Source organism: Salvia hispanica, chromosome 6 (genome assembly GCF_029641045.1).
Source record: "Salvia hispanica isolate PSC_SH4W2 chromosome 6, Shi_PSC_v1, whole genome shotgun sequence".
NCBI lineage: Eukaryota > Viridiplantae > Streptophyta > Magnoliopsida > Lamiales > Lamiaceae > Salvia > Salvia hispanica.
The window spans coordinates 24,468,465-24,494,093 of NC_142697.1; the positions used below are offsets into that span (position 1 = coordinate 24,468,465).

The 25,629-nt window shown below is 34.9% G+C and overlaps 5 protein-coding genes across 8 annotated transcripts; 2 read left to right on the forward strand and 3 right to left on the reverse strand.

Moving 5' to 3' along the window:
• Positions 1 to 1,993: 1,993 nt before the first annotated feature.
• Positions 1,994 to 4,815, forward strand: LOC148923405 (KH domain-containing protein At4g18375-like). Its single transcript, XM_089059864.1, has 7 exons — positions 1,994 to 2,084; positions 2,337 to 2,898; positions 3,076 to 3,462; positions 3,546 to 3,800; positions 3,875 to 4,129; positions 4,223 to 4,287; positions 4,519 to 4,815. Exons 2-6 carry the CDS (start codon positions 2,353 to 2,355, stop codon positions 4,262 to 4,264), a joined length of 1,485 nt encoding a protein of 494 aa, XP_088915990.1. The 5' UTR covers positions 1,994 to 2,084; positions 2,337 to 2,352; the 3' UTR covers positions 4,265 to 4,287; positions 4,519 to 4,815.
• On the forward strand, positions 4,551 to 6,007 carry LOC148923406 (casparian strip membrane protein 1-like). 2 transcript variants are annotated; one of them, XM_089059865.1, is made up of 4 exons: positions 4,551 to 4,634; positions 5,204 to 5,461; positions 5,550 to 5,673; positions 5,775 to 6,007. In XM_089059865.1, the coding sequence occupies exons 2-4, from the start codon at positions 5,250 to 5,252 to the stop codon at positions 5,994 to 5,996; spliced, it is 558 nt and encodes a 185-aa protein (XP_088915991.1). In that variant the 5' UTR covers positions 4,551 to 4,634; positions 5,204 to 5,249; the 3' UTR covers positions 5,997 to 6,007. The 2 variants fall into 2 exon arrangements, with proteins under 2 accessions (XP_088915991.1, XP_088915992.1); XM_089059866.1 differs by having other exon boundaries at positions 5,628 to 5,673.
• A 22-nt stretch (positions 6,008 to 6,029) lies between these two features.
• On the reverse strand, positions 6,030 to 8,087 carry CYP704B1 (cytochrome P450, family 704, subfamily B, polypeptide 1). The gene is made up of 6 exons (XM_089059863.1): positions 7,782 to 8,087; positions 7,475 to 7,690; positions 7,116 to 7,400; positions 6,691 to 7,047; positions 6,419 to 6,619; positions 6,030 to 6,330 (listed from the first exon to the last, which is right to left on the reverse strand). The coding sequence occupies exons 1-6, from the start codon at positions 8,055 to 8,057 to the stop codon at positions 6,151 to 6,153; spliced, it is 1,515 nt and encodes a 504-aa protein (XP_088915989.1). The 5' UTR covers positions 8,058 to 8,087; the 3' UTR covers positions 6,030 to 6,150.
• Positions 8,088 to 10,213: 2,126 nt separating this feature from the next.
• On the reverse strand, positions 10,214 to 11,770 carry NAP (NAC-like, activated by AP3/PI). The gene is made up of 3 exons (XM_089060898.1): positions 11,522 to 11,770; positions 11,139 to 11,419; positions 10,214 to 10,856 (listed from the first exon to the last, which is right to left on the reverse strand). The coding sequence occupies exons 1-3, from the start codon at positions 11,694 to 11,696 to the stop codon at positions 10,464 to 10,466; spliced, it is 849 nt and encodes a 282-aa protein (XP_088917024.1). The 5' UTR covers positions 11,697 to 11,770; the 3' UTR covers positions 10,214 to 10,463.
• Positions 11,771 to 17,245: 5,475 nt separating this feature from the next.
• Positions 17,246 to 23,969, reverse strand: APC2 (anaphase-promoting complex/cyclosome 2). Of its 3 annotated transcripts, XM_089060897.1 has the most exons (17): positions 23,855 to 23,969; positions 23,545 to 23,718; positions 22,889 to 22,975; positions 21,967 to 22,198; positions 21,449 to 21,726; positions 21,136 to 21,207; positions 20,629 to 20,873; positions 19,877 to 20,293; positions 19,497 to 19,698; positions 19,285 to 19,402; positions 19,069 to 19,151; positions 18,809 to 18,928; positions 18,371 to 18,459; positions 18,173 to 18,254; positions 17,865 to 18,053; positions 17,629 to 17,697; positions 17,246 to 17,544 (listed from the first exon to the last, which is right to left on the reverse strand). In XM_089060897.1, the coding sequence occupies exons 2-17, from the start codon at positions 23,701 to 23,703 to the stop codon at positions 17,422 to 17,424; spliced, it is 2,565 nt and encodes an 854-aa protein (XP_088917023.1). In that variant the 5' UTR covers positions 23,704 to 23,718; positions 23,855 to 23,969; the 3' UTR covers positions 17,246 to 17,421. The 3 variants fall into 3 exon arrangements, 2 of the variants coding, with proteins under 2 accessions (XP_088917023.1, XP_088917022.1); XM_089060896.1 differs by having other exon boundaries at positions 23,545 to 23,969; XR_016132722.1 differs by lacking the exons at positions 17,246 to 17,544; positions 17,629 to 17,697; positions 17,865 to 18,053 and having other exon boundaries at positions 18,371 to 18,493; positions 23,545 to 23,969.
• Positions 23,970 to 25,629: the final 1,660 nt, after the last annotated feature.

Consider the following 25,629-nt stretch of genomic DNA (forward strand, 5'->3'; position numbering starts at 1 on the left):
TCAATATTATGGCATGTTCTATTTTATTTATTCTCTTTAATTTTTTTTTATGATTATTTTTTCAAATTGAATTAGATTACTAGCTTTATTTTATTTATATCGAGTTCTTCTATCATACTCCTATTTGTTCCTACATTCTTTGAGAAATAACTATACTATGGTGATTATTATATTCTACCTTTTCCATGATCCACAAAGAAAAGTGGTTGTTTTGTTGTCATAATCTATTGAGATGAGTTCCTCACCAAAAACAAATGTAATGAGCACAACTGAATTTGATTTAATCCATTAAGCTACGCAATAAAACAACACTAAATTGATGGGAATGAATAAGACGAGAAAGATAAAGAGAAAAAAGGCCAACAACAATATTCCTTAATTAAATTTGATAATGGTCCACCTCATTAGCTGTTTATCTCCAATCATCAACAAGCAGGTGAAAATGCTGGAGATGCTAACCAACATAACTACAAAAGGGATTCTCCAAAATCACAAAACAAACAAACTGGCAACTAAACAAGAAATCTCATTACTATTCTAAAAATGGTAGCTGAAACATGGGAGAAAACCAGGACAAGAAGCTTAAGAGCATAGTAGTACATTTGAAAGCTGTCCATTCAACCACTCCATTATCCTTCTTGCCAGGTCACCCTTCTGTCTTCCCTAAGACAGCGACAACGGGGGGTTAAGCCATGGAATCACAACTTATAGCAAGATCACCTGTTTTTCATGACAGAAAGTAGTGATAAATGTGAGACTATTTATAGGCGATCCGTGGGGATTTATGGGTGAGGCCGTGGATAGAGCCGCTTAATTCACATGAATATTTGCACACAAGGCTCTGGAAATGCTGCAGTGAATCAAGAATTCCTTGTACAAGATTAATTAAAGCAAAAAAAAAAAATACTACTTGTACACTTGAAAATGGTGAAATTTTATTTGACAACAGTCTATACACAATAATGGATTATGTGAAGAAGGAACGAGAGAAAGAAGGATCGAGAATTGGGAGGAACCTAGCACCCTAATGCAGGCATAGAACTCAGTGATAAGGGCACCGCAAAATCATTTGAATAAGTCATCATTTCATTCTGATATACTATTGCAAACCAAGCTAACTAACAGTACATCGACAAGTATGAGAAACGCTTGTTCCAAGGTCTAAAATTCAAGGGTGGAAGGCCTGCCGTCTCTGCTAGCTGCTGCAATCTTACCAACGCTGAATGGATCTTATAAGATGCTTCAGCATTAATATTAAATAAACAAATAGGCACGTTAAATATTCACTCTTCATAATAAGGTCTCATTGTTTTGTCCAGAGCTGATAAAGCAAAAAGAAAGTAAAGAAGTAATTTTACATACATATTTCCACAAGTCACAACATAAAAGGTAGTGATTTTAAGGCAAGTTGGTGAGATCAGTGCATATATATATTTTATGGTGGTGGATTGTAAAAGAGCAATGAGTTGAGCTTTTGTTATACTCATGTGTGTGAAGATGGGCTTTTGTTTGACTATCGAAGATTGCTATAACTCACTTCATGTTTTGATTTCTCTTACTCCAAATTCCCTAGTTTCTGGCTTTTTACACATTTCTTGATATCCAAGAAAGTACTTCTTGTTTCCATATTTATCATAATACTTTTTGCATAATACTACCTCTACTTTGTTTCCCTAAATTCGGTGGAGTTATTAATTTATTTAAAATTTTCTTATCCGTTCATAAAAATTAGTATGATTCCTTGTGGGGGCACACTAGTAATTAATAATATTTGAGGAGTAGTACTAATTTATTTCTGTATTTATAAATTTTGATAGTATTAAAAATGTTACTGAATTATACTGTACCTATGAATAATGGATGGAGAAATTATTGGTTTGGAATTTTTAGTAGTAGTAGTAGTTGTTTTGTCCATAATATTGATATATTGTTACCCTAAAATCAACAAAATATTGCATTGGATATATATGGAATATGAAGAGGCGGTTACACCCAACACAAACACAGCCTTACTAACTTGAACATTTGCGCTGCTCAAGATCAAGAGATTCCTAGGCGAAGCCCTTGGCCGTTAAATCTCCACTGTAACTATGCATTCTTATCGTATAAATTTCTGCATTTCTTTATAATAATCTAACATTTTATTTGAATGTGCTATTTGTATCCTCCGCCTATATTCATATATTTTGTGATTTGTGTTGAAATTAGTAACATTTTGACCCAAAATCGGAACAAGAAAACAAGAGGAAGCCATTTTGTGCGCGTTTATTGGTTTTTTGTATGTGAATTGGATTCTACATATTTTGGTCACATTTTGAATATGGTATTTGTTGTAGCAAGTTAAATCACAGAATGAGCCAACGAGGAAGGGGAGCTCATGGTGTATCTGATTTTTCTGCAAGTGAAGGAGGGAAAAGAAGAAATGGGATTGATGAAAATTCGATTGGGATGGATCATACAGTTTATCGATATTTATGCCCGTTGAGGAAAATTGGGAGCATTATTGGCATTGGTGGGGATATTGCCAAGCAGTTGAGATCTGAAACTCATGCAAAGATAAGGATTAGTGAGACCATCCCGGGCTGCGATGAACGTGTTGTCACCATCTACAGTACGAGCGATGAGACCAACAGTTATGAAAACGAACAAGTTTCCCCTGCTCAGGATGCCCTGTTTAGGGTGCATGGCAAGGTGGTGGCCGAGGAGCAGCCTGCGAATTCTGAGGAGTCCCTGCAGATCACAGTGCGATTGCTTGTTCCATCGGATCAGATAGGTTGTGTGATTGGCAAAGGTGGGCAGATAGTTCAGAATATACGTAATGAAACTCATGCTCACATCAGAATCTTGGGCAGCGACCATTTACCGCCTTGTGCTCTGAGCTCCGATGAGCTCATCCAGGTACATGCTGTTTCAGTTTTCTGTTTAGCTACTACTTGCATTAGTTCCATGTTGATTTTGTAGCTGTTTCGAAATATACAAGTCATATTAAATGTTGCACATCATGTTTTCTACTTCTAACATCTATTATCAAACATTAGCTTTCGTCTTGATTGGTAATTTGCTTGGTTTTATTAGATAAATGGCGAAGCCACTGTTGTGAAGAATGCCCTCTGTCAAGTGGCTTTTCGTCTTCATGAAAACCCCTCCCGGTCACAGCAGTCAATATTGACTTTGCCAAGCATATATAGATCTGGAATTTCATTTAATAACCCAAATCTTGGTGGGCCGCCAGCCTCCTTGATGGGTCCCTACAGGAATCACAGAAAAGACGGCAGAGAATGGTCATCTGTTGCCAGAGAATTCTCACTTCGTTTAGTTTGTCCAACTCAAAATCTTGGTGCTGTGATTGGTAAAGGTGGTTCTGTTATTAAACAAATAAGACAGGACTCGGGTGCGTTTATTGTAGTTGATAGTGCTGGTGCTGACGGAGATGACTGTATAATATCGGTTTCTGCTATGGAGGTATGCATATGACTAACTGTATGTGATTCTGCTGATATAACAATGTTGAAAGACATAGTCTAAATCTATTTCTGATCATGTAGATGCTCGAAGCACCATCCCGAACTATAGATGCAATAATGCGGTTGCAACCACGGTGTAGTGAGAAAATAGAAAGAGATTCAGGCGATCCTGTGATGACAACTCGTTTGCTGGTTCCGAGCTCAAGAATTGGATGCATCATTGGCAAAGGTGGGGCTATCATAAAAGAGATGAGAAGTAGCTCTAGAGCAAATATTCGAATTTTTTCTGATGAAAACATTCCCAAAGTTGCATCCGAAGACGATGAGATGGTCCAGGTGAATGAATTAGTCTGTCATATTATTATTTATCACGAGATGGCTTAACTGAATTTACCATATATGCTGAACAGGTAAGTGGAGAACTGAATGCCGCTAAAAATGCAATGTTACAAGTAATGCAGCGGCTGAGGGCCAACATACTTGAGAGTGATGGAAGCTCGTCAGCATTTCCCTCACTTGCTCCACCGATTGAGGCGTTTCAAGGGCAAGCATATGTAAAGCGTGATAACAGAATGCATAATCATGTACATTCAGCTTACTCTGGCGGGTACAGTAGCAAAACCTTGCCTCCTACCGACAATTATGGGAGCTACGATGATCCTCAGGTATTAGTCTTGACTTGAGTTTAGCTCCATCTTATTTGTTTATTAGTAAAATATTTGTCATTTCCATATCCTGATCTAAGTTTTATGATACAGATGGTGCACGGGAGCGGTTATGAAGCATATGCTGCTTATTAACCCGGTTAATCGACTGGTGCCAGGTAAAGATATACCTCCCTCATGGCCATGAACTTTCTCAATCATCTCCAATTCCCAAACCCTCCCACCAAATTTCGCAACAAAACAAAGAAACACAACAGGGATTGGGATTGGGATTGGGATTGAGATTGGCATCTTTACTGCTTTATTCATTTCCGTTTCATTTGGGACTAGTAATTCTTTCTTTTTTCACGAGTTCATCATCCTAATACGCGTTGCTGATGCCAATGCAGCTATTGCGTATGATGGTTGAAGGAGTGTGGTGCCCTATTTGGAGAGGCCGCCGGTACAAGTCAAGAATCGAGAACCAGATAAACAGGACATGATGGAGCTAAAGTCGCACCTAAAAGTCCTCGAATCAGCTTATGCTTTTATATAATACTAATAATAATAGAAACCACATGAGCTCCTTCAAATTTTGCTTAAGATTTTAATTGAGCAATCACTCTGTCCTCAGCTATGTATTTACCACGTTTTGGGGAAATGTTGCTGCTTTTAGGTTTAATCAATGGTCTTGATTTTTGTTACAACACCTTAGATACCAATTCTGATAATGGTTCTGAAATTGTGTGTGTTTGTCTCTCTGCTTCAACATACATATGATGAAGAAGAAAGAACAAATGAAGCAGTTAAATGATATAGACATAGTTGTAAAATATTCTACAGATAAACTTATCATTTTTGGTATATTCAATTCAAAACACAAAAGCAGTAAAAAGCTACAGAAAAAGAATGATAGATACCTCATAAACTAATCTTAAATCCTGGTATATTTATCGATGTGGAAAGCAAAAGTAGATACTTACAAGAGCATTGCAACCTAATCCACGTTGATCTTTAACCATTGATGGATTATCTAGGAAGATCCAAACATGCTTATGTCTGCAAATACTGATAATATTTCTCGACACTCTGCAGCTGTCCCATTTTAAGACAGATGCACTGAACTCTGAGGCACGGAAAAATGAATCCAGAAGAACGTACAGACTATGATCGAGAACCAAAAGTGGTGAGACCGTACAGAGGATTTTCGATAGTAGACCTCTTTCTCAGAATACTAGCTATTGTCGGGACACTAGGAAGTGCTGTGGCGATGGGAACTACAGATGAGACGCTTCCCTTCTCAACACGAGCATTCATATTCCAAGCTCAGTATGACGACATCCCAGCTTTTAGGTCTGTGAATAAACTCTCACATGAAATGATTTCATTGTATTATTCGCGTTTTTGGTTTCATCGTTTGTTGTGTTTGGTTTCATCAAAGGTTCTTTGTGATCTCGAATGGAACAGTATGCGGATATCTTTCTCTTTCTCTACCAATGGCCATCTATCATGTTATCAGGAAAGGAGCAGCTAAGAGCCGGGCTTTGCTGATCTTTCTGGACGCGGTAAAGACTTCTTGTTCTTCGTTATAGATGCATTGCTAATAAGTATATATCTTAATGTATTCAATATTTACTCGAAAATCATGTAAGAATTCATTGTGCAGATAATGCTAGCTGTACTAACTGCAGGAGCCTCAACAGCAGCAGCTATTGTGTATTTAGCACACAAGGGGAATGCTTCAGCAAATTGGTTAGCTATATGTCAACAGTACCAGAGTTTCTGCAACCGCGTCACAGGATCTTTAATCGGCTCTTTTGGTGCAGTTCTTATCTTAATTTTGTTAATCTTTTTGTCTGGTTTAGTACTATCTAAACGAGCGATGTAGGAAGACAAAGATGATGTTTCACTAGAAAAAAACTCTGCTAAACTATGTGATCATGTTATAATTTCAATGAAACAAGTGCCACCTTCTGCTTAAAACATATGAACTTTTTTTTCTGTCATCTGATAATTGCCATGATATGAATGAAGCAAGAAAGCTAAGAACGTCTAGAAATGGTAAGTTTCAAGCCGTTCGCCATGGACAAAATAGTCATCATTCTGTACTTAACCGGGTGCCCCTGCACCAGCTTAAACTCGTAGAATCTGCACAAAATGGCAAGAGCCATCTTCATCTGCAGATAAGCAGAGTCTTTCCCCAGACAGATCCTCGGCCCTGCCTGCACCACGATATTTTACACAGTCAAGATCCGTGTAATCTAAACCAACAAAAAGAAAATTAATTTTTAGTCTTTGATTCTGATGCACCTGAAATGCAGTGAACTTGAAAGGAGATGCATTTTGGAAGACTCCATCTTTGAGCCATCTTTCGGGTTTGAAAGATGCTGCATCCGAGCCCCAGTTGTATTCCATTCTTCCCATGGAATACGGTACGTATGTCACCATCCCTCCAGCCTTTACCTTCGTTCCTGCTGGCAAAACATCGTCCTCTAAGATGCCTTTTGGATCCTGAAAAATTCAACGCAGTTTCTCATCAGTCATCGTATGCCCCCCCAGATTTAAGTCATGAATGGCCTAACCTGAGGAACAGCAGGGTAGAGTCGAAGCGTTTCTGTTATGACAGCGTGCAAGTAGTATAGTTTCCCTAGTGAATCATAGTTTAAAAGTCCAGAGAAATGCTTTAGTCTCTGATCAAATGATTCTTGTTCGTCCAGAGATGTGCATTCCCCTTCAACGCTCCTCAGCTCGGAATAGAGCTTCTCTGCTACATGCTCATGACTCATGACCATGTAGATAGCCCAAGTGAGGGTTGTGGCAGTTGTGTCGCGACCAGCAATCACAAAGTTGAGAACCACATCTCTGAGGCTCTTGTCCGTCATGTTGTTGTCTGGATCCTTGCTCAGCTCGATGAATCTTGACAGTATGTCGTGCTTCATCTGAAACAAACAATGCCTTTCTTGTTAGAACACCAACATAATAGGCCAAATATATGTTAGCTAGTTACCTTTTCATCTCTGGTTTCTTCCAATTCTGCCTTCCGCCTTCTGATGACGGAGTAAGTGAAATCATCAATGATCTTGATGTCTTGATCAAGCACAGCCTCTGATCCCATATTCAAGAACTTCTTGATTTTCCAGAGTGGATCAATAAACCTCAAAGTCACAGTTATATTTGCAGAATCAAAGGCCTTTGCGAATAGATTGTCTGGTAAATCCGCAGCTAGTGTCCCTATCTCCACACCGAATCCAACCTTGCAGATCGAATCCAGAGTCATCCTCATCAAAAGCTCCTACAAAAATGCAAATCATTCTTCAAAACAAGAACATGAATCTCAAAAATGAATCTTGGTTTAGTTAATCATACCTGCATATCCACAACTTGGTTGTTACAAGAAGCATGGCTCAAAATGGTAGCAAGTTTAAGGCCATATTCTCTGAAAACCACAGTGCTGAAATCCCTCAAATTCTTTGAAGCAAATTCGAAGCTAGCAGTCTTCCTCTGCTTCCTCCACAGCTCACCATCCACATTGAAAATCCCATCTCCCAACAGCACTTCCATGTAAGAATGGTACACCTCACCCTTCACAAAACAAATACATTAAACTCCTCGAAAATTCAAACCAAAACCTAGCTAGTGTATGCATGCATCTACAAAACTAAGTTTTTTTTACCTTAGGGTAGTTGTTGAAGTTGGTTTTCAAGACATGCTCGACATCGGCTGGATGGGCGATGTAGGTGTAGGTGGAGAAAGGCATGGGGACGACGACGGTCCTTGACGCCATTAAGTAGTTGAGGATCCAATCGTGCATGACGTCATAGTTCATCAATTGTTCGATGGCCGAGCCCAACAAAGGCCATGTTTTGGGGCCTATGGTGCCCCTTTGCTTCACTCTATGGAGGAATGCCCATGCAAATAGAATACAAACAGATATCACTACTATTTGCATTTTTTTTCTTTCAAGAATTAATGAAAAGTGATGAAGTTGTGAAATGGAACCATTCAATTCTTAATTATGTGTTGATACTTGATATACACACACTTTCACATGAGTAAAGGTTAGGTGATCAATAATCTTGGCGTTTGAAGACATAAACTTGTTGCCTCCAACGAAAACTCATGGATGTGATCAACATTTTTAGGTGATTTTTTCATTGAGATGTGACTCACCAGCTTTGTAATTGTGAACTATCTAAAACATCATGAAACTCATACTGATTTTTATTTTCTTACATAAATATTTCCAATTGCTTTGGATCAAAATTAAATACAGTTATGCTAATTTAAATTTGCAATTATCAGCTCAGAGTGGGGACAAAAAATTTATGAATGGTTAAGCAGGGGAGTGTTACATTGTTAACTCAATACTTAATTGCTAACTACAACTATATAATAGTCATTAGATATTTAAATTAAGGGCCTAGAACATCAACCCCGAAATGTCAATACGATCAACAAAAAACGTTAACAAGGGTATTAAGGTTAATTTACAACAAATTAGTTGTAACTAACTTTTGAAAAATATCCCAATATTTAAAACGCATATAACTTTCTCAATTTAAATTATTTTTTCGCACAACATATATCAAATTAAAAATAATTTCATAAGGATTCTAACGAGATTTCACTTGCATATGTTCCGACGTCAAAATTTTAAAAAAAATTCAAAAATTTTTAATTTTTTCGTACGGCACAAATGTCAATATAGTATATAAAATATGTCAATATAATACAAAAAGAATGTCAATATAAGCAATGTGTTAACATTGTTAAAGTATTGTGTTGATATTTTCGAAACACTATATTGACATTTTCATTCAAAACCCTAATTTGGTAGTTTTTTTATCTTTTTCGATTTAATTAATAAAAACAAAAATTACCCGTGGCAAATTGTAGACCACAAGTTTTCTAAAATCCTATGGTCTTAAATTAGTTGTAGTTAGCAATTTATTAATGAGTTAGCAATTGATCACTATAGTATAAATGGTTATATAATTAATACATTTATTACAATTGATTAAAACCTAATTAATTAAATTTAATGCTGCAGTAATTAATGTTATATTGTTATTTGACAATAACTGTTACATCAACGATTCAACGTAAGTACAAGCGACTTGTCCAAGCCTAACACAAAATTATTATATCATTTCGACAACTAGATCGATATTTCTTTAATTTATAATCTCAATTAATTTTTCCATAACAGATTAACAGGTAGGTTAGCCCTGTGTTAGTTTTCATCCAATTAACATCCTTGAAATCAAACAAATTAAGTACTTATGGGCCCCATCCAATGAAGAGAACTCGAACCTAGTCCAAGGTCCAAAGTAATTCACCTAAACCACTAATACTACAATTTAAATGTCAATATAAATAAATTCGTCCTCATCCAAAAAGTACTCTATGAAATGTCAGTATCATTGTGACTGCATGCATGCACCTACTGCCTATATAAATATAGAAAAATTCTTATCCATGCGCGCATTTTATATTTTTATTATAAATACAAGATTTACATAATTAGAAATCATTTTTATATTTATTTTAAAATATTATACAGCTAATTGTAGATAATCAGTTCCATAATCAATTTATTAGCTATAAATTGAAGATTGCCTATAATATTTATTCTCACCCACTTATTATTTCTTATTTTGTGAAATCAAAATTAAACAATATTATTAATCACGGACGAAAAGAGCATATATTCTATTTGCTTATCACAAATTTGAATTTCAATAAAAGAAATCAGCCACCATGCGACCAGTAAGTCAGAAATAAATAAACAAAGTATTAGTATTATTTGTTCATCAAAGGTTCATCAGTAAAAAATGCAGATTTAATCTTATTTTCGAATTGCGGCGCAACTTGCTCTTTAAATATTGCTCAATTTCTTTTTCTATGATGAAATTAAGCAGACTTCCATAACCGTATATAAATTCGTAAGTCATAACCATAACCATAAATTGAAATGTACTACTAATACTTACAATAAAATACTTTGTTAAATATAGACAAATCCTGACTTAAATTTGTACGAGACCATGATACGAATATTATGCAAGTGAGTAGTTGCATATATATTAGAAAAATCACCCATCATAACAAGAAGTTTCAATTTATACCTTTCCAAAATCAGATAAGTATATATACAAACCCCTAAGTTTATGAATAATCTAAAAACTAAGAAAGCTAATTAGTAACTAATGAGATGGATAATAATGCACAGACAAACAGCTAAGAATCCAAATTAGATATTTTCTACATCGAAAACGACTGATCGATTCCATCCCCACCATTTCTTCTGTACACTTAATTAATCCTCATCTCTTTCTCAATCCATCTTCATCAATTACTGAAACTGGTCATAAACCGGGTTCACAAACGTCGTCTGATGCACGTGGGATTTTGCAGAATCCGACGATTGCTGAACAACCGCTTGTCCAAATTGAATCCCATTGTAAGTTTCTTGATTATTGAAGGCCACATTCAGATTATTGTAGGCAGAGTTGTCGTTGAGAAGGTGGGAGATGGAGGAGCCCATGTAATTATCGAATTCCCATAAATGATTTAACGAATGAGTCCTTGGAAATCTGTTTGCAGCTTCTTGCTCTTCGCTAGTGCTTGTAGATGCAATCTGATTATGACTGGATGTAGACGAATCTTCGACTTTTATCGGACGATGTTCTATACTTGTTGCTAGATTCTTCTTCTTGTAGATTCTGCACAGCACCCAGTCATCCAACTGCATGCACACCATATAAATAACTTCGATTAGTATTTAATAAACTCGTATTTCTATCAGTTTGATTAATTGGATATTTTGTTGAGTTTTATAGCTCTAATTTATGTATAGTTTTGGAGTTTAACGAAATAGCTTCGATTAGTGTTTATTGACATAACAAACAAGACTAGATCCAATTTTACGTAGACTTAGATATTTAGAAGTAACTAATGTTTCATACGTGCACGAAAATGAAAAGTTACCAAAAAAAATTAAAAAAAAAAAGAAAGAAAAGAATTATACCCTCATAGAGCCATTCTGCTTGTAGGGTTGGGATCTTGATTCGTTGAGGCGATACTCGTGCATGATCCAGTCGGTCTTGACACCCTTAGGCGGGCGGCCCTTGTAGAAGACAAGGGCTTTCTTTACGCCCACGTATTTGGAGGCGCTCTGGATGGCTTTGTCCGTGCCTGTCGCTTTCCAGTACCCGGACACGGCCGCCCTATTTGGCCTGACGCCGTTAGGGTACTTGCGATCACGTGGGGTGAAGAAGTACCACTCCTTCTCTCCAAATTCCGCCTTGTCTGCATGCAACAATATCATCAACACCACATAACACAAAACCAAATTGTATTAATATTAAATGTGGAAAAATAAAATTTATGTGTGCGAGAATCGAAACTAACCGGGAAGCTGCCATGGATCGAATTTGTAGATATCGACTTCGGGGATGATCGAAACAGGGCAAGGTCTTGATGTGGCTTGGTTGCGAAGGTAGTAGATGATTAGTTCTTCATCGGTGGGGTGGAATCTGAATCCAGGTGGAAGTCCTGAGCTGATTCTTGATCCTAAGCCTACCATTTTTTGTTTGTTTTTAGATATGAAAAGGGTTTGAGTAGATTATAGGAGGGATAGAAAGGAGAGGGTTTGAAATGTTTGCAAGGAGGTGTGAAGGGATTTTATATTTGTGGGAATTTGTCATCTTGCGTTAAGGTATTTTGATTAGGTTCATTTTTTGACTTTCAACATCACGACTATGTGATAATACAAGTACTATTCCAACTTTTATTCTTCATTTTTATTCTTTATTCTCTATGATTTTCTGGCCGATAACTTTGATATATGGGTGGAGCTAGCTAGCTAGAGAAGATCAAATGAAAACGTTTTTCTTTGTGTTAGGTAAAAAGGATTGAGTATTCTATGTATAAAAATGCATTAGTATAGAAATATATATGCTATTCAAAATTTATCTAGGAGGGGAAAAAAGTATTTAGATCATAAATGTTTTATTATATTTGAGTTGTTTAATTCTTTTGTGTAGAATCAACGTGTTTAATTAATTTATTATGTGTATCACATGAATGCAGTTATATTAGTAGCGCATGTGAAATCAAATGTGAAAATGATTCAATTGGTTACTCACCAACTCTTTGAAAAGTAAAAATATTATTTAATTCCATTAATATGCACATGCACTATTTATAATGCCAAGCCTCTTCATATAAATTTATGCACATGATTATTCTAAAGTCAGCAAATTAAATTGCATGGCAAGAATAGACTTTCATTTTTATTTTATTTTTGTGAGTTGAGAATAGCCTAAATTGCTGACCTTAATTATACATCATTTATAGGTCAGTACTTAACAGCCAAGGTACTCAAATATAATTACCACATTTTTCACACTTGGTTTTGAAAATTCAGTTTATTATTTTCATTAGCTAGCGAGATATGTATCTACAATGTTTTATTTGTTATGATTTCATTGTCATATTAATGAATTAATAAATGTCTGTTTAATATACATATAAATTCTTCGATGTAGCTCAGAAAAGTATTCATTCATAAAACCAACAATTATAATATTTTCATGTAATTAATATACGTATAGAACTTTAAATCTAAATAAGAAACAACATATATAGATTTTCTTTAGTGCATTAGGCAAACTCTAAATTGGGTCAATAACGTATAAAACCAAACTATGTTCTGGATTCATTCCCCCAGTCTACTAAGAACTGCTCTAATTCCATATGATTTTCTAAACCTTTTAATTTATTCGATAAGTACTCAACTTTATTAAAATATTCAAAGGTGTGTGACCGAATCATCGTCCAAAAAAGTAGCTATCGCAACGTACTTAGAAGATCGACACATGTCCTTTATCTCGTAGAGAGATAAGGCATTTGAGGGTGATGCTATTTTAAAATCATTGATAGGGTGTGGCTTGTGGTTCTTATCTAGCCACATCAAGATTTGGGTTTTTATTGGAACACATCACAATTTTTTATTTAGATCTTATTTTGAGCTATTAAAATATTAAATAATCAAACTCATGCATTTCTATTCGATATCTTGCATGCAAAAATGTACAGTGTCTCAAATTTTCTTTTATGTCATTACATAATTAAATATCTCATTTATGTTTTGCTTGTACTATTTTTGGTAATGGATAATGAGTCACACTCATATTTTACTTTAAAATAAAATTATTATATATAAGTACGATCCATATTTTACTAACTTTTTCTATCTATTTTTTACTCTGTAATACATTTCTTAAAACTAGTGTTAAATCAACTTAGTATACTTAATCGTGGATGGAGGAAGTAGTCAGACAGAATGTTAATAGTACTACCATTTGTTCTTAAAAATATGATTGTAAATACAATATATGTATATTATTATAAAAAAGCAGAATTAAAATAATTTGCATGAATTATGAAAAAGTTTCCTGCAAAACAAATTCCCATGGGAGTATATAATAGTATAGTACTACTATCACAAGTTGTTCTTAGCATACTTATAAAGCATGTCCCAATCTACTTAAATTTAATATACTAATCGTCCATACTTGTGTGGACAACGTACCACCTACTTGATTTGAAATATGGAAAAGGAGAATATATTTTTTTTTTAATTTTAGTTTTATCTATAGTTACGAATAATGATATCTTGATTAAGATTAATATATTAAAGTCGTGGGTGTTGGCGGCGTGATCGTTTGGATTAACATCATCTTATCAACACGTGGCGTGGTTGAATTGTGCACTAACTTGCCAATAAATGGAAAAGGAAATAAATCTGGTCCAAGATAAATCGAGAATATTCCTGTGAATCTCATTACTTCAGTTAACTAATTAATTAATTAATAAATTACCTTTTCATTTTTTTAAAAAATTAGAGTAAAGATTATGATATACATATATAGTATTACATGGATACTACGTTACTACATGCGCCTACTAAAATTTGTCTCATTTTTCCATTTCAGTTCGTCCCTCAAAATTTATTTCATTTCACTTTTACCATTTTTGGTAGTGGACCTTATATTCCACTAACTCATTCCTACTCATATTTTATTATAAAACTAATATATAAAAGTAGGACCCACAATCCATTAATTTTTCCAACTCATTTTTCATTACATTTCTAAAAACTCGTGCCGAGTCAAAATGGGACAAATTTTGATGGACGGAGATAGTAGTGTTTTTCAGGGTTATAGTTTGGAAATTGTGTTAAGAAACACAAACTCATTCAATGTTGTTGTTACTTCACTAATACTCCCTCTGTCCCTTAAAATTTGGCACCATTTGATCTAGCACAGATTTTAAAAAATATATAAAAAGCGGGTTGAAAAAATTAGTGGCATGTGGGTCCTATTTTTATTATAGATGACAAATTTTTAGGGACGGAGGGAGTACTACAATATTGGGTTATATTGTTCAAGATGAAAGGATATGCAAGTCACTAATTAATATTGGATACTGGATACGCAATTACTTTCAATGCAAATTTTTTTAAAATAACAACAATTTAGGACGCAAAGAAAGCGTTCCTAAATTAATGACAAATTAACTTAATCTTTTACTTTTGTAGGACGCTTACATTTGCGTACTCTAATTTTAGTTGGGACACTTACAAAAAAGATGCTTTTTGAAGCGTTAGTGGTATATTTAGAAACACAAATTAGCATCTTTAATTGCATTAAAAATGTTCTTAATGGGTTTTTTTGTAGTGTAATTATATAAGTTTTTCACTATTGTTCTATGATACTCTCTTCGACCTTGAAAAGTTCATATGAGCATTTGGTTCATTATGAGTTTTAATGTCTAATTGATAAAATAAGAATGAGATAAATGATAGTATAAGTACTGTTAGTGGAGAATGAGCTCTACGTCATTAAGAGTGTAGTGTAATAGTAAACGTTGTACTAATAAAATTAAAATGTGGATAATGTGTCGCTTAAATATTCTAAAATTAGAAAGTTTATATTTTTCAATGATAAATTAATAAGATAATAGTTCGTACTTTTAAGAAACAGAGAGAATATGAGAGTTGGGTACTCTCTACTAATTAAAACCACCAGTATTAATTTCTATTTAATTTTATTCTATTTAACAGTATTATTTTTAAAATATCTTTTGCTCTTTATATAAAGGTAAGGTCAGGATGGACTCCCACTAAAAGAAAAAGAAAAATAATTGATGCCCATAAAAATCATTATCTCATAAATAAAGAAATTAATTGATGGGCGTTAATAGATGGCGAGATCAGGGCTACGGTTACGATAATGAAATATAAATGGGTCCTTTTCTCGATTATGAATATGATTACGTTCGTCAAATATTTGATCATCTAATTTGGAATTTAAATTCCAAACTGGAAATTTAGTTGCTATCATCAGATATTTTTATTCATAAATGCATGACGAGAGCTTCCATGACCCACTCATGATAAATCCAAACAACATCTCATTATTATTAATTTAATTTAAAGGAGGCTCGAATAGCACAGCATTATTGCATAGGGATGGAATCTAAGGATAATTATATTTAATTTAAAAATTGAGAGATTAATATGCATAAATAAATATGTGACTGGAATTGTATTCATCTAACAATAAGATACATGCAGATTTTTTTGTGATCGAACTAATGAAAATTAATTTCATTTCTCTCAATTATCTTTTGGCTATATTTTATATCTCGATATATAACTATAATATTTCACTGCATATAAAATGAAAGATATATATGAACTAGATAAATTATTGCTCAATATGAAACGTCAAATGGTACAATAGTTATAAGATAAAATGGTTCACATAAAATTAAAGGATCTAAGTATTTTTATTCTTAAAGCAGGGTATACGTAGATGAAGATTGATGAATACAGAGTTGAAACCTAGCACATCAATTCAATGTTTCAGAACCACAAATATATAAACAACACTTCAAATTTATGCATTCGTTTTTATTCTCGTCACTCACCATTCTTATCCTATTGTCAAATCACAATTCATAGATATGGTTGAATTTACCTGCAGCCAAACCGAGGATAACCTTTTTTATCTTGATACTAGAAACACATAAAATATGTATTCAAGTTTTTTTAGGATAAATAAAATTAGAAAGTGTGATCAGGCGTTGGGACAATATTTTATACTGTTAATTTTAGAGTATTTTATTAATATGTCAACTGTAATATACCTTGATTCTGTATAAGATTAAGTTTTCTAATTAGGATAGGGCTATGTTTTTCTAGGCCCAGTCTATTTCATGTGTGCCTAATATATATGAGAGTAGAGCATATAATTTTGAAATCTGTAGTCACAAGCTGAAAATACTTTGAATAAAATCTGTTCTTCGTTTCCTGCCCATGGACATAGCCAACAACGTTGGTGAATCACGTAAATATATGTCTTCTTTAGATTTATGTTTTATCTTGATTACACAATTGCTCTATTCTGTCACAACATCAACAACGCATAAGCATCCTACGTCAAATGCAGTAGTAGATATTAGTTTTCATTTTTTTTATTGTTATGATGCATTTTTCCAATATTTTTGGTTTGAGCTTATCTTCAATCACAACCATACCATTTGTTGTTTCTCTCTTTTTGTGTGTGGTGGTGGCCAGCCTACTTCTAGTTGCCGCCAACACCATACTTTCCTTAATCTGAAAATATTTCCCTTTTTAATCTTTTCTCTATTCTCACGACTCCTACAAATTTCCAATTATTTTATATGATTAAACATGTTCCCTACAAATTTAACCTATTTTGTTATTGGGTGGTATACTATATTTCTCTAATTCGTTACTGTTTTTAGTGTGTTTTTTAATTATATCATGAAAACGTGGTCATGTTTTACTTTTAAAATACATAGTCTATATATGAATTAAATTAAAATGCATGAAAATATGCACTATATATTAATGTTACATTTACATGGGCCAACTCACAACTGCACAGCCCATCTCTAATTAAAAGCCCATTAAGACTACCCAATAACAGTAACCTTGATTTAATTATTCCAGCTTTGATTAATCTTCATAATGCTAGTTTTTATTTATTTTCATCATACTACCGTAACAATACGTTGAAAGTTAGTAACAAAAATATGAAATATATTTTCTTCAACTTTGTGCACTAGAACGAAATGGGCATATCAACTATTCTATAACATACACACAGTTTACATATTCAAGGCAGTTTAAATAAAATTTTCAATCAAGCTAAAATTTGTGCTTGGTAATGAAGAGTTTTCAGTCTTTTAAGCACAATGAAAATATATGGTAATTACTACTTCTTCAAGAAATACATTCCATCTCTGAGTTCAAGCTTCTCTTCTGCAACTAGACCAGCTAAAAAACTTTGCAGCTGCTGGAGCGATTTGTCATACGAGGGGTCGCCTATACAGAACATCTATCAAAAACATTGTTAGTGAGTCGTGTCAACATTTATTATGTTACGTATAATGGTCTGCAGTTTTCACAAGCTCAGGTGTACCTTGAGCGTATTGTGAATCCGGTCCAGTGCCATGCTGCCAAAATTGGTGAGCATCCCAGTGATGAATTTCTGCAGCCATTTTGTGTCAAACAATGTTCATCACTTCATCTCATAGAAGTGAAATGCAATTTGAAGGAGAAATGATTTGAAGGAAATACTCATATGAAAGTAACAGGTTTTAGCTAATCACTACATAACTTCCAGAAAAGTAGAGATCCATTTTTCGTCATGCCTACCTCATAAACAGTCATTTCTTTTCGCAGTTGATCTTCAACAGATGCTACGGATCTCTCTCCGTCCTCATCACCTGCTAGAAGCTCTTCGGAACTACCACTGCCAACACCAGCTTTGCCACCCTCGGCCATAGCTTCCACCAGAGTAAATGTGTGATCCCCAGAATCCGGAACTGATTCTGCTAGGATGCCCTAAATTGACCACAAGCAAAAAAAAAAATTCAATCCATAGAGATTGTCAGATCCCTAAATTGAACACCTTTGTCTGAAAATAATTTGAAGCGCAGATTTTCATGTAGTTGACTTGCAACCTTGTTAATCCAAAAATATATTCTTCTGTTCAAGACATCAATTGGTACACCAACAGCAGCAGCAAGATTCTTCGGCGTCCAACTGAAAGAAGCATTTTACATGACAATTGAGGAAAATCAGTAACAAAGTCAAGCAACCTGGTAAATTACCATGTAGTAATAGAAATTGATCTTATAACAAAGATCTTCCCAGCCTACCTTGTTTGATCCTCGAATTGACCAATGATGGCAGCTTGGAGAGGTGTGACCATAAATGGCAGTGTTCTATCTTCGAATTGTAGCTCCAACTGAACCAAAATGAAACCATGTGCTACTAATGATCTGACAAGGTAAGAAAGCACATGTAGATATGCATGTATGCAGTATATTCCTCAGATAGAGAAGGTGTTTACATCAGCTGCTGATCTTGTTTTGACAAGGTAAGAAAGCACAAGAACATGCCCATGTACATTCAACTAAGATAATGAAGTATTATGTCAGCTGCTGTAGAGGAAACTATAGTTTCTTAACATTCTTTTGACAATTTTTAACCAGCTGTTTCTTCAGTGTCTACAACTGAGATTATTTCAGACATTTGATAAGACCGTTTTTAGCTTTAAAGAAAATGCCACATCATTTTCCATGGAAGCTACTAACCTTCACAACACCAAGACTTCTCTTCCATAGGAGCTTACGAGGGGTCTTGATTTCATTGAACTTCTTAGCATAATCACTTAACAGTTGGTCCACAGGTCCAGGTATATTAAGGGCCTCATCCTGTAAAAAGAAACATAATCACTTAAATCATAAGGACATTACCATAATTCAAACCAGAAGCATAACTTCCATAAACATTTATTTACTTTTACAAGGTTAGAGTTATGTGAAAAAATGAATTTAAAGAATTGATATTGTACCTGGATAGGTGGCCAGAAATTTGATGATATAATGGTAGCATCAACATTATCCAGTGAAAGCTCAACCTCTCCAATGTCAGCAACTGTATAATTTGCACACACTAATGAGAGACATAATCACAGCATATACAATTATTTAAAAATAATTTTGGCCATTGAACTGAATGAGAAGCTTAAGTCTTCTTCTGTATATTTTAAAGAAAGTGTAAATAAGACCTGGCTTAGGTTGTTGCTTGATGGTTGCTTTTTTAATATTGGTGTTCGTCCTTTTTGAATCAATTAGATCATTGAGCATTATTTCACATTTCTGCATGCTGCTCTCACCAAAATGAATCTGTGAATTAAAGTTACACAGGATATTAGCAAAAAGAAGAGACAGACTAGAAGATTTTAAAGCAGCAGAAACATTAATTATCGTAATGAACAACCTTCAGGAGTTCCAGTGTACGTATCTCCGAATCAATGTCATAATCAGGTTTATTCAGAAGCTTTTCAGCGAGCATAACACGATACTCATTCACCAACTGATCCTTCGAACCAATTATGCCGACAATCATACCAAGAATGTCAACCTTCCTCCGATACCTGCTGCCCTTCAAGGGATCTGCTTCCACTGGATCAGGTTCCCAACTTGAAGAGTGCATACCACCACACTATGTCAACAGTTTGAAATTTGAAAGCAGTAGAGCATCTCTTAATATTATGACAATGAGCAAATAACAATTACTTTGATCTTTATGCATAGTTGTATCTTTAAATAGATCATTTCTAATGTTAATAACAAAGTTTAAGTAGTTATGTGGAATACCTTTGGGCATTTATCCAAGCTTGCTTGTCATCAGTGCAAACATCATCATCAAAGCTAGAACTCTCTTGATTTTCTTCATCTCTATTTAGCTCTTCAAGAAGGCTATCCCCAGTACTTCCAGGTCCAGTAGGATTTCCTCCAGCCCCATCAGTGAGCATGGTAACAATGCATTTAATGGTATCCTTCCTTCCTTTCAAGTATTCTCTTATTGGTTCACCAACAGATTCAAGGAATACGCCAGCTGGGTCTATGGTTCGAAGGGCTTTAATAGTTGAAACATATTGATGCAATATATCATTGGTAGAGGCACCAGCTGTTAGTAACCGATATTTGAGTGCAGCTATGAAAGAATCAACAAGTTTCGAGTGTTGCCCGGTATATTCAAGACACAGTTTCAAGTCTTCAATAGCAGGGGAACTGAAATACAAAGATGATAACAAAACACCACTAAGCATCGAAAGTTCTTTCAAAGATCAGAAGAAATTTACCTTCATTTGTCAAATCCACTGAACACATACACAAAACCCTAACCTCTAACCCTTTCGCTAACTTTGAAGTTTCATCTATGATTTCTTGCCAACCATAAAATCAGAGAAGAAATAACATGAACTTTAATGAAATGTTTAGGTGACTGATAACACACATAAAAGCCCTTCCTCAACTCAAGCTGCATGCCATACCTTCCTGAAGCACTGCCCTAAATTTTGTAAACCAATTTTTAAATTGTTAGTGCACAAAAGAGATAAAGTTACCTGTCAGGATAATCCACAATAATTTCAAAAAGCTTGGCTATTCTTAGATCTTGTAATGTTTCATAAGCAAAATACTCTAGGCGTAACTGCCATCGGATGAGTCCTTCTGAAGGAACTTCGCTTCCACAATACTTATAAGATGGGTGAGATGCCAAAGGAGATTTCAGACCAGAAGAAGGGCTTCCATAACTTACAGAGTCACCCAGGTATGCAAGAAGGGCATGTAGAAACTGAAGTGGCACATCCTGCAAAACACAACACCCTATTTAATAGGTCATATACATACCAAAAGTGGAGCCCAATATCTCCTAAATTGTAACAGCAACCATGAGTGAGGTTCATGTATCCACATTTAATTGGGGTGCACAAGAACAGAGTATGATAAAGGACTCGAGCATGAGATTTTAAAATATTCAACAACATACAACAACAAATTACAGAGACCAGTACCCCTCAGGTTCTAATGGACCCATCAGAACTGAAACACACCATTTCCACATGAATTACCTGTATCCACCGCTTAATAGAGTCTAATACTGAAAACCTGAAATCATCACCAGCCAGCTCATGCACTTTGCCCTGACAAGAGATTAGGAATCAGAATGATATTGTATCAAAAAAATCAGTGAACGTTGAAGTATAAGGGGATAGCTTTCTTTGGGTGTCATAAATGTTTCCTGAATTTGAATACATTAAGAAAAGATTAAGTGTCATAGAATCAGAGAAGGGTATCATCAGTCATCATTTCTGTGAAAATAATCAACCCGCAAAAAAGAGAGGAAATTTGAGCGTGCTCAACTGTGTATTAACAAACATGAACCTTCAATAGAAGAAATATGGCAGACGCATAGGCATCTTCGGCCATTGAGGTGAAACCAAGATGCCTCAGATCACGCACAACCTCCCCAATGTTCTTTACTAATTTATTGTTTCCCAGTACAATTCTTTGGTGTTGGTTTTCATCAATATCCATTTCCACTCTTCTGCAATCCTGGTCCCCTTCATCATCTACACTTAACTTGTTATCATACTCAGACCCTGAAGCCATTATCTCACTTAACTCCTCAAGCCTTCCCTTAAAGTACCACTGAAGCACATCTAAGCATCAAATGAAACAAATAAATACAGTTAAGGCATTAATCTTGAGAGTTGTAAGAATGCCATAAGATGTTTCATCTACTCCTATTTTAAGAATCTGGTGAATATGGCCCATAAAGACTGCCCGTTTAGGCTATGAAATGGAGATGTCAAAAAAGTTCCTGTGCTCCAGCCCAAAGAGTTACTACTACACAATATGCGGTACTTGCATAGAATAAATTGATTTAAATGAATAAGTACCAGGGAAATGTCGAGGAAGACTAGCCATGAGAACCGAAGTTACTATTAATTGATATTTTGATAATAGGTAGTTCCGCTCTGCATCTGAGTGGGCTGTTTCTTCAGGCTTACTCTCCCTGCATGTCTCTAAAGCATGAATTAACACTAATAGGCACTTCTCCAGGTATTGCTTTTCAGATGTTATCTGTTCTAAGGCTGTATGTAGTACTTCTTGCATCTCCCCTTGTTGATCCTGTTTCATGACACTGATCAATCACTGCATATCTTATGTGGATCTTCCGATTCATTTATTAAAGTCGCTTTTTTTTTACTAAAGATCGTTAGCAGGTCAATAAAATACTGTAGAATGTAAGCTGCAACTGTAAACTCTTATGATCATACTAACCTGGTAAAATAACATGGAAATATGATTTATATATACACACACATGGACGTGCGTGCATACACTTGCTGTTTTTGGCGATTTCTGAACGCGTGCATTTAAGAAATGCATGAACTAAAATAGGTAGTGCAATGTTAAGTAAATGGTTCTGATTTTTGCAATGCTAGGCACCTAAAAAGGTACAATTACCAATAGATTACCAGGAGAACCATTAATAATTTATCAATATTCCATATCAGTTTCCTAGTCTATTCAAGATCAACAAAAAAATGGGAAGGCTAAGACAAAACAGTCATATTAAAATTCAATACAACTGTGTTTAGCACCAAGCTTGATTTTGTTTATCGTATTTCAGTTTGTGTTGCTTGTCTTCTAAAGAAAGATGAAATCTGAAATTTTGAATGGAAACTAGAATGAACAAATTTTTATTAAGGTGACACTGAAACTTGAACATGGAAGTGTGGATCACTAAATTGCTCAATAATCCCACAAGGACTTGAATGACAAAAACAAAGATTCACGCTAATGCATGAGTCATACCATGTCTTCCATATCCTGAACCACCATATTGCTGTAAGCATCAAAATGCTTCCAAAACCTTGATGCTCCATTTTTCTCAAATATTTTCTGTAGCAACACAAATACAAATGAGTTTACAAAGACACAGTAGATAAAGAAACTATTCCATCTATGATGCTCACACAATTAACAAAACACCACTGCATAATTATCCGTTTGATCTCCCAACTCGTTATCATTCTTATATGAGAATTTTAAGTTAAACACACTTCCCACAGCAACAAGTGAGGAAAAGGCAGAAATTTGAAATTTTGCACTCATATGAGTTCAAATTAGACAGCATTTTTAATCTAAATCCGCAATATTACTTGATAAAGAAAATGCAAAAATAAAAAAAGCGGTAAATGCGGGAGCCTGTAATGCCTCAAATGTATAATGCTAATGCTTTTCAAAATCAAGCAAAAAAGCCCCGCTTGAAATGAAAGATTAGTTCTTAGTGACACTGTCAACGGCCAAGTAAAATCAAAATCAATATGAAGTACAAATCTATTCTGGATAATACTGTAGAACAATGAACGAAAGCTTAAGGTAGTTAAAAAAAATCAAATTCCTCTTTCAAAAATAAATGCAAACTTAGCAATTCAAAATTCAGTGATAAAATCAAACTATAATACTACCTCCACAGAGCAAAGGAAGTGCTCGACGATCAGCGACTGGAGTCCATAACCGCAGAGAGTTCGGACACGTGGCACGATATCAGAAGCGAACGACAGATTTTCATCGCGCCTAAGCTGCGCCTCTGTTGCTGCGCAAAACGCATTCCAGCTATTCGTCATTTCTCCGATTGAGTTCTGATTCAGAGAATCCAGAGCCGCCAAATTACATGTCGGCGAGGATGACGAACCCTTCGTCGCCGCCATTTTCACAAAAATAAAATTTGTAAAGGAAAAAAGGAAAAGAATTTCAGCTTGAAATGCGAATCAAAACCTTCACTTAACCAGTACATGCGCATAAAAATCACTCCGATGCGCCGAACTACAGTACATAGTCAATTTGAAAAAGGTAAAGTAAGGAAAAATTGTAGAGACGTGTGCTTCAGCGCGCCATATTTTCTCCCAATTACTGAATTTCGCCATTTCTAACCTTTTCAAACGGTGGGTCGAAAAACAGATGGACTTGGGCTGGGCCAGATTTAATAAAGCCCAATAAAATGTCAAACCCAAACATGAATGGATGGGCCTATTCTCTTCATCGATAAGCATAAATAGTGAGATGCTGGATAAGCATAACATTGCCCAACTTTTTTTTTTTTTTTAGTATGTTTTACTTTTACCAATGTTGTAGTTTATATTTGTGCTATCTAGTTAGCTGCGTCAATATTTTTTAGACATGTATGCATTATTAAGTGGTCGTAACATTGATAGAAATCTATGGGTTCCATCCTAAAACTAATTGGCGATAGAAGGAGGGGTCCATGAGACTTATATAGTGGATTAAGCTCTTTGTGTACACCGATGTGGGATATTGTCACATTCATTTTATGTTTCAATTGCCAACAATTAGCAGTTGAGTTTTAAATTTGTGGAACTAACTGAAACTTATCCAAAGTGACTTTTGTGGCAAAGGAAACCAAATTTCTCGAATATGTGGTTTATTAAAACGGGCACAAGCTATGAATGAATAGATACATAATTACATAGCATTGTATCTGTAACAAAAAAATAGTGTTCCCTCTGTGTATGTGTTACTGCTCATCTGCTTGTCCTTGGCAAGAAGTAGGAAGGCTCATTTCCCCAAGTGATCAAACTGGTATTCCCCAACCGAATTCCATGATTACCTTTCTGCTACTTAATCATCTTTAACATCAATATGGCGTACATATATATTCAAGTAGTACAACAATATAAATTTCTCTGATTTATAACAGAAAAGAAACGCAAACTATATAAAGTAGGAGTACTTAATTTCCTAAATGTTGAGATCAAAAGGTGATGAGGAGAGTGCAGCTGCTCTGGGATTTTCCTCAGCTTTAACGGTTAAAGAAACGTGGTAATAGTAAGCCACATAATGAGACAGGCTTACATATTGGTGCTCAAGAGAGAGACAGAAGAGGGAGGGAGAGAGAGAGAGGAGTGGCAGCGGCCGCAGAAGCGGCGGCAGCAGCAGCAGTAGCAGAAGAAGCAGCTGTGAGGTTTTTGCAACTGTGCAATGCTAATAATAATTGCATTGCAGAATGGAAGGTGGGAGAAGGATTGAATGATTTTAATATTTGATATGACTACTAATTGCAATACAATCTTATATCATACTTACATCATCACCACCTCACTCTCTCACCCATCTTTTGTCCTTTTCATTCTATCCTTATTTATATCCTTGCATCATTATTTAACCCCCAAATTTAATGTCCTCCCTTTTAAAACAAACATTATTAGCGCCATTCTTTAATACATCTAGCTACAACACTCAATAATTTTAGTCCCTTCTTCCCTAAACAATACACCATTGTTAGGGTTCATGATCCCAAATCAAAGTTTGAGCATTAATTACACTATTTATGGATCTCACACTTATTTTGTATATATACTACTGCAATTCATTAGCTTCAAAATTAAACTATAATATAGTAGTACTTGATTTAAAATCCACTACAAATTGGAATGAATTTAGTAACTTCAAAACTTTAAAAAAAAAAAAAAAAAAGCAATAAAATCACCCTATTTTGTACTAGTAATATACTCTACTCCTTGATTAAAAAAGCC